The 8,684-nt window shown below is 39.6% G+C and overlaps 1 protein-coding gene across 1 annotated transcript in view; it reads right to left on the bottom strand.

Moving 5' to 3' along the window:
• Positions 1–1,412: 1,412 nt before the first annotated feature.
• BARD1 (BRCA1 associated RING domain 1) overlaps positions 1,413–8,684 on the bottom strand; it is an 84,374-nt gene continuing 77,102 nt past the window's right edge. The window contains exons 10-11 of the mRNA XM_006891920.1: positions 2,978–3,075; positions 1,413–1,745 (exon numbers count right to left, since the gene is read on the bottom strand). Coding sequence (XP_006891982.1) covers positions 1,413–1,745; positions 2,978–3,075 — 431 coding nt within the window. The remainder of the gene's footprint in view (positions 1,746–2,977; positions 3,076–8,684) is intronic.

Genomic DNA, 8,684 nt, shown 5'->3' with positions numbered 1-8,684 from the left:
CCAAATTGGCAGGTCTCAGTCCCTTCTCCTCACAACTTTACTATACTAAGTACATTCAATGTCTGGCAAAAATTTATTTTCATGACTAATGTTTCTTACCAAAAACAAAACACCAAAAACTTAAAATTACACAATATATTCTTATCAATTCATACAAGATCATTCAGCTCAGAATAACCTGCCCCCATTACCCCATTCCAAAGGTGATGTTCTATCTTAGATGGGTAAGGCCCCTACCTCTATACACTTACTACTACCTTCAATATGTTCAGGGGCGGGGGGAAATTCTATTTAAAATCAATTATTCTCCAACTGTTGCCTCCACACTAACTTTAAAATGTTTTTAAAATAATTTACAAAAGGAAAACATGAGGACCTTTTCAGAAAGCAGTTCGGCAATGTCGAACAAAGTTGATCAGAGAAACACTGCTTCCTGATTTAATATATTGACATTTGCATAACTATTTGCTCCTGTCAACATTATCTGTTGTTGTGTACCAGAGAGCCGGAACTGACCCACAGCTGACCTCTGGTGGGTTTTCAGAGGCAGTTGACCACTCAGGAGGAGATAGCCCATCCTTCTTCCACGGAGCTTTGTCATAGTAAAATGTGGTATAGAAAATGCTTTAAAGGTGTAGGTTTGAAAGAAACAAAATTATAAACAAGTAGCTAATAAGAAACAAGTTCTCTCTTATAAAATAGGGACCTGGGCCCAATGTTGATTTTCACCACCAAAGATTAAGGTTAAAATTCCTGTAAAAATGTCCTGATGTATGAGCAAGATTAAAGTAAGAGATAGAAGAGATAGTGTACTTGCACTGAGGAGCAGACATGTAAGTGGAGGGCAATGGCACAGAGGGGTAAAACATTTACACCAGGTTTTCTACATTCATTACAATGAAACCACTATATATTATTTGACGATATTTTCCATTTGACCGAAGAAATTTTTAATTTTTGTAACTGATAACAGTCACATTTTTTTTCAACAAAGAACATTAAAGAATGAAGCCGTTTTGATACCAGTAGCATGTTTAGCCAACAATTTAATGCCCTCTCATTAATCTCTGATAGCTAGTAATTTGAATAGAGACATGATGACTATATGCCAGTTATAAAAAGGGGAAATTCTGTGAAGCAACCCCAGCATCTAACATCTAAATGATCAACAGAATAAATTAATACTCTGGCAAGGATTTTTCCTGCAAAAGGAGAAGGTATATTTTCTATACATGGGGTGGGGTGGGGGGGGGAGGGGGGGTAATATATAGCCATTGTGTTATTTATGTAAAAAGATATACAGTTTGTGAGTCATGACTTATTTGTAGAGAAGTTAATGATAGAAGGTGCCCAATGGTTCGGTTCACAAACACCGTGCAGGTTCTGAATGAGATGTTCATCTGGGGCAGTATTTAGCTGTCAAGAGGGAGCAATTCAAAGGACATGACGCAGCCGATGAACCAGCTGGAAGGAGCCATCCAGACTTTGCCCTGGCGAACCCTCTCGGGGCGGTAATTAGAAACATCCTCATAGATGATGTACTGTGTGCAGAAGCGCTGGTCGGAATCCGGCCGGGCGTGGTAGGCCACTGTGTTGATGGTCTGCGTCACATCGCTGTCTGGCTTGGGCTTACGCAGGAGGATCTGGCCTCCGGCCGCAGTGACGAGCTTCATGAGGTCGTCCTTCGGGTGGTGCCTGAAAGGGCCCCCGAAGTAGAAGTAACACCCATCAAACAGCTTTGGCAACTGGAATAAACCAGGAAAAAGCCAGTGAACGCAGATCGAAATCTTTTAAAACACTGGACACAAATGATGAAAATGAAAATCGTAACAATCACAAGCAGCTAAGAAACTGTATCAAGAAAACTACTTATTCAATGAAGGGTTTTTCCAATTTACATTTTTCCCACTAAGATGCAGTCAACACCCCAGGAGCCCTTTCACTTTCTCAAGATCTCAGGCATGTTTTGTACAGAGGAAAACAAATAAATAGAAACTTTTTCTAAATTTTAAGATAATGATTTATACTTTAGGACTTAAAGTCCCAAGAATGCCTAGTATATCCAAAATATCCAGCAAGGGCACATATAGCTTATACTGAAGGGAATTACAAAGAGTAAACAGCTTTGCCACCGACTTGTATTTAATTCTGCCCACACATATTCAGGCCCCTGAAAGAACCTCAGTGGCAGTACAGGTATTACACTGCCAACCAGAAAGTCAGTGGTTCAAATCCATGAGCTACTCCAAGAAAAAAGATGGGCAGTCTCCTCCTATAAAGATTTACAATCTTCAAAACAGAGAGTTGCTATGAGTCAGAATCAAGTCCTTGGCAATGGATTTGGTTCTTGGGTTAATATACAATATGACCAACTAAAAGTCCCAGGACAGTCATGAGGGAGACGACACTAAGGCCTCAGGGGTCAAGAAATACAGTGCGTTAGTTATGAAGCCATTAACAAGGCTCTCCCAGCTAAAACATATAATCTTAGTTATATATATGTATTCTTAGTTAAGAAATATATACACACAAAAGAAAATTGTGGAAAGACAAACTTTCACAATTTCTGCAAATATTTTCATTGTTTCCAAAAGACTCATGTATCAATGAGATAACAGAATAGTATCTATTCAAGCTGGGATGTGGCAATAAAGATACATAGTAACTAAATCAGAGCAGAAGCAGCTACCTGTCTTCTCTCAAGCTACTTCCTGCCCGTAGCTTGACTCACCTCAGATTCTGAAAGGTTTATGGGCATGTTCAAGATGCCAAAACTCCATTAAGAGTCAGAAATTATTGCCTTCTGGGTTTTACTGCTCATTGTGATCATCCTTCAGAATCAAGTGCTTGAAATAAGCACAATTTAAATTTTCATCAGTCACCTGAACTGAGAAAGGGCAGGAGCAGCCTTTCCTGACAGTGAGGACAGAATTAAGACGTAACAGAAACAAGGAAAGTGTTATCAAAAGAGAAATACCAGCTGTTCTCTGTTGAGTCTGCTTCTCTGAGGCCCTTCCGGGATTTCATACTTTTCTTCCTGCTCACATAGTTTTCTTTGGAGACATGCATTCACCCCTGACCAGGGGGAAAAAAAAGTTAAAAGCAAAATAAAGATCAATTAAGTGAGTGTTATTCATTTACTATTCAATGACACAATTCACTTATGTGTTTTAAATAGAATTATCTTTTCTCCTTTCTCTTTAGAAATAGAAATTGATACCTTATCTAAGCAAAAGCAAAGACACAAACATCTAAACCAATTCATTCTTTCAAACACAACATCAGGAATATACATTTTCACTTTCAGCAATTATCAGAATCAAAGTCTATCAAGTGCAGCACGAGCCACGGTGACCTGAGCATGGACTCTGCCCTCCTCATTTCGGCGGTCACATGTCAATCACAACATACCACTGAGCTTGGCTGGCCTCACAACTGGGAGTTGGCTGGACTTGTTCAAATGAGAAGCAAGCACCACCTTGAGGACATGTTTTGCTATTTGAGAGATACACAATGATGCCACAAACCTAGAGGTAAGTAGGCTGGGTCTTGCGGGTGAAATGGCATTTTTTTCTCATGGCTTAGAGAGGTGTCCACAGTTTCAGGTTCAGAAGTACCAGAGAGCTGGCACCGTGGGAAGTCACTGCATTAACTGGCTCTTGGGCTGGGAACCCCTCTCTCAGCAAGTCATTTGTTACCAGCTGTCATCAACTGTCTGGCAAAGAATATCAGGGGTGGTTAATAGATGGGAGAACATAGTTAGCTTAATCTAGAAGTCTTGGAATACTTCCTGACATCATCAAGGAAGGGAATTTTCTTTAAAATACACTTTTATACTAGTCGGGTTACAAAGATAATACACATTGTTTTCCACACCCGATCTTTCCCATTTCCTTTATTCACCCCTCCACCTACCCATCAGATTGAGACCCTATGATTTACACCCCATGCCCATTCTCAACTCTCTGCTCCTACCCTCCCTCCCCCGTGGATGGTCATACTTGTTTTATTACAATAAAGGTCTTATACAGTATTTGTCTTTATGGGACTGAGTTAGTTCACTTAGCATAATGCTCTCCAGTCCCTCCCAAGTTAGGTAATAATTTACACAATCATTGCTCTTGCGTGCTGCACAGTGTTCCACTGTGTGAATGTACCATGATTTCTCAATGCATCTGACTGTGGTTGGACTTTTGGGCTGTTTCCGTGATCTTGCAATGGTGCATAATGCTGCTATGAATGCTGGTATACAAATCTCCATTTGTATCTCATTCCCAATTTTCTCGGGGTATATTCCAAGCAGTGGAAGAGCTGTGCCATATGGAATTTCTATGTTCAGCTTTTTGAGGAAATGTGAGACTGTCTTTCAGAGTGAATGAACTATTTTACAATCCCACCAACAGTGTGTAAAACACAAAGGCAAAATTAACAGTGGCAGAATGGCTAAAAGCTTCACTACTAACTGAAAGGTTGATGGTTCAAACCCCACAGTAATTCACAGTAACTCTGTGAGACAAAGACCTATAGATCTGTTTTCTGCAGCCTAGAAAATCTTATGGGGCAGTCCTCTATCACATGAGGTGGCTAGGAGTTGAAAATCGATTTGATGGCACGCACTAACATATGCATATATAGATCTATATGCTCACACACTGCTGTAAATTTTGACACCCAAGGAAGAAGGATGAGAGAAAACTGATGCCTTTGAGTTGTGGTGTTGGAGAAGAGTACTGAATAGCCTATGGACTGCCAAAAGATCGAACAGGTCTGTGCAGCCAGAGTGCTCTGTGGAGGCACGACTTCATCTCTCATCCTTCAGATACGTTACTAGGAGAGGCTATTCCTTGGAAAAGAATATCACGGCTGGAAAGGGTGGAGGGTCAATGAAAGAGAAGACAATCTCCACTGGGATGGATTGACACGGTGAATGCAGCAATGGGCTCAAGTGCATTAGGGATGATGAGAATGGTACAAGATAGGATGTTCATAGGGTCATACAGGACCTGACGGCACCTGAACAACAGCATGTTTCTATAACTACAAATCTTTACAGGACTGCTCATTTATGCTAGAGAATTTGAAATCTATGCTGGAAATCTATGGTTTAGCAGCAGTTGCCTGTGATAAAATTCTACCCAGCTGATCTCTACACGATTGAACAATGGAAGGCGACTAAAGCAGAAAAGTCACCAGAATCATCACTAGACCCGGGACCCACACATGCGTCTAGGAGCTGCTTTCTGAAAGCTACACTCAAGCCAAAGGTCACGTGCTACGTGTACCAGAATTATCCCTGAACTGCATTTTAAATAATAGCAGATTCTTTTCCCAAGAGATAATTTTTTACCTAGAAAAATCCTCTCATAACCTATAATCCCTTTTCTTTTGACACAAAAGTATGGAACATTTCACGAATTTGTCATCCTTGTGCAGGGGTCATACTAATCTTCTCTGTATCATTTCAATTTTAGTATATGTGCTTCTGAAGCGAGCACTAAAGATTATCTTTAACACTCAATACTGGATGACACAAACATGGAAGACCTTCCAAGAGTTTCTATCTAACAGTTCACTCTAATTTGGATTTTAAGAAGTCGTTTGGAAAAAAAAATCCGCCCTTGATTCTTCAAACCTACATAATTAAAGAGGGAGTGAGTGTGTATGTATGTATCTACCTATGAGTCAATTCACAGAACCGAAAGGAAGGCGGAGAAATTGAAATAGCAACTTTTATGACAAAAAATGGTTTTAGTCTACATTTATCTATCTTATTTCACAGCAATCCTGCAACATTGGGGTTCTGGAAGCATTTATTGTTGTTATTGTTAGGTGCCATTAAGTCAAGTACAACTCATAGTTACCCTATGAACAGTGTATCTGAATCCTTTCCTATCCTGTGCCATCCTCACTTCCTGACACATTACAGCATATTGTGGCAATCCCCATGTTAGTCCACCTGGTCGAGTGACTTCCTTTCCTTCCCTGACCCTCCTTCCTTCCCAGCATCTTATCTCTGTCCAGGGATCAGCCCCTTCTAGCAACATGCCTAAAGTATGTGAGGCAAGGCCTCGTCACCCTTGCCTCCAAAGAGCACTCTGGTTGCACCCTCTCCAAGACATACTTATTTGTTCTTTGGGCCATCCAAGGGTTCAGTACTTTTCTCCAATACCACAACTAAAAGGCATCAATTCTTCTCAGCTATCAGATGGATAGCAAGTGTTCAGAAAGACCGTGGTCTAAATCAGATGCACATTAGTCCTCAAACTGACATCAGAACTCAATAATTTGGAGAAGTTCCTAACTGCAGACTTTGCTAGTATAATCTCCTTATTATTAGTGTTGTTATTGTTGTTGCTGATTGCAGTCAAGTTGAGCATGACTCATAGTGACCCTATGAACAAGACCAGAAGCCTTTCTGTAACTATCATCATTTCTCAAAGTTCATAGAGTTTGCAGAGGCATGTTGTTTAGGAACTGGAAGCCACTCCTGCTTCCAAAATTATTAGTGTAGTCTCCTTATTTCTACTAAGAGTGCTAATTGTGGATCAAAGTAAGATGAAGTTGTTGACAGTTTCAATCTCTTCTCCATCTACCACGATATTACCTGTTAGACTAGTAGTAAGAATCTGTTTTTCTGACACTGACATGCAATCCATACCGAAGGCTGCATTCCTTAATCCTATGCAACAAGTTCTTCAAATCCTCATTTTCAGCAAGCAAGATTGTGTCATCTGCATTGTGCAGGTTATTGATGAATATCCCTCCCATTTGATGCCTACTCCTCTTCGTAGAGTCCCGCTTCTCGAATAATCTGCTCAGCATACAGATTAAATCAGTATGGAGACAGAATACAACCCTGACACATTCCCATCTTAATTTTAAACCATGTAGTAGTCTCCTGCTCTGTTCACACAACAGCCTCTTGGTCCAGCTATAAGTTTCACATGAACACAGACAAGTTCTCTGGGACTCCTACTCTTCTCAATGTCAGCCACAACTTGTTATGATCCACACAGTGAAATGCTTTTGCAAAGTTAATAAAGCACCAATAGACATCCTTCTGGTATTCTCTACTTTCAGCCAGAATCTATCTGACCTCAGCAATTATATCCCTGGTGTCATAGCTTCTTCCAGATCCTGTTTGGACTTCTGGCAGTTCCCTTTCTATGTACTGGTCTTGTTATTTCTGAATGATCTTCAGTAGTATTTTGTCGGCACGTGATACTGTTTGATAGTTTCCAGGTGCAGTTGGAAACTGTGGAAGGTGCAGTTGGAAACTGTGGAAGCATTTAGATAGAGCCAGAGAATTTAACAAGTAAAACACCACCACCACCACCATTAAAGATCTGGTTCCACTTGTTTTATAGATTTTTAAAAATCAAGTACAGAAACAGAAAGTACCTTGCTCTGAACCACTTCCGACCACACTGATCTTCTACCTCAGTGCTCTTTCCCCCTACTATCTATTACCTATAAATAGAGTGAGAGCCTCTGACCTTGAGAACTGAAGCTCTACTCATTTTTGTGTTCCTCTTGTTTCTTGCCCTCCTCATTTCAAAATCTAAACTTACACTGTTTTTAAGTAACACCCAACACGGTTTTCTTGGCTGTAACCTGTATAAAAGCAGTTCTCCAGACCTGTTCTTCCAAGAAGGCACTAGGGAGATCTGAACCACTAACCTTTGGGTTAGCAACTGATTGTAAAACCAACTGAGTCAGGTGGGCATCTTCATTAAAATCAGGTTCTTTTCTCTCACTAGGAAGGGTCTGATTTGTGATGAATTTTTATTGTTTTATTTTTCTCTGCCAATAAACACTTAATCCATTATGAAATGCACTTATAATTACACCCATATTTTAAGAAATGAGGTGTCAATTAAATAATCCCAATTCATGTCATAGAATAAGTGAGGGGAGGAAAATCCTCACTCGTGTCCAAAAATTTAGGACTCTGAACTTGCTAGAGTCAAAGAAAGAACCCCTGTCCAGCACTATCGACAATGAAGAAGATTCATGCTTTTCAGATGCACATTTCTCCTCTTTTAAGTTAGAATGACTGGACTTTTGAAGAATAAAAGCTGTAGGAGCAAATTTGAATGTCAGATAATAAAACAGATTTCATCTCAAATGTTAAAAGTAAAAACAACTGCTTTGTTAGGTGTTTCTGAAAACAATGTAAGAACAATATACCTAAACTAGTAAAAACCCGACAACCCAGAAATCAAGATATTCTGCAAGTATTAGTGATTCAGATCCATTCTGAAAGTAGGATTGGAAGTAAAAGTAAAGCAGGAGGTGGGGCCTAGCCTGCCTCTCAGCTGCTTGTATTTCTGTCCTGAGCAAAATAAAATGTACAAAGTGCTACATACGGAGAAAAAAAAAGAAGTAGAATCTCTTTAAGAACCTGTGGGACATCAAGAAGCAGTTTTATTGTTACTTCCTTGGGTACAAAAGAGCAGAACATGAATAGAATGTTAACCAAGAAAAAGTGTTCAGTGTGTTTCCTCTATGTGTCCATTCTTCTTCTAAATCTTAAGTTAAAATTTCCTCTTACAAATGTTCATTAGTGGCCAATCACACAAGTAAAATAGTTTTTTTTTTAATTCTATAAAAACACTGAATGTGATACTATTAAGCAGAATGCATCATTATAATCTGAATGTGTAAATATTAAAATTGGCAAG

The sequence above is a fragment of the Elephantulus edwardii genome, unplaced genomic scaffold (assembly GCF_000299155.1).
Source record: "Elephantulus edwardii isolate Elephantulus edwardi_28Jun2011 unplaced genomic scaffold, EleEdw1.0 scaffold00106, whole genome shotgun sequence".
NCBI classification, from domain to species: Eukaryota; Metazoa; Chordata; class Mammalia; order Macroscelidea; family Macroscelididae; genus Elephantulus; species Elephantulus edwardii.
The sequence above is the reverse complement of the archived record's forward strand: the minus strand, read 5'-3'. Positions and strand labels throughout refer to the sequence as shown.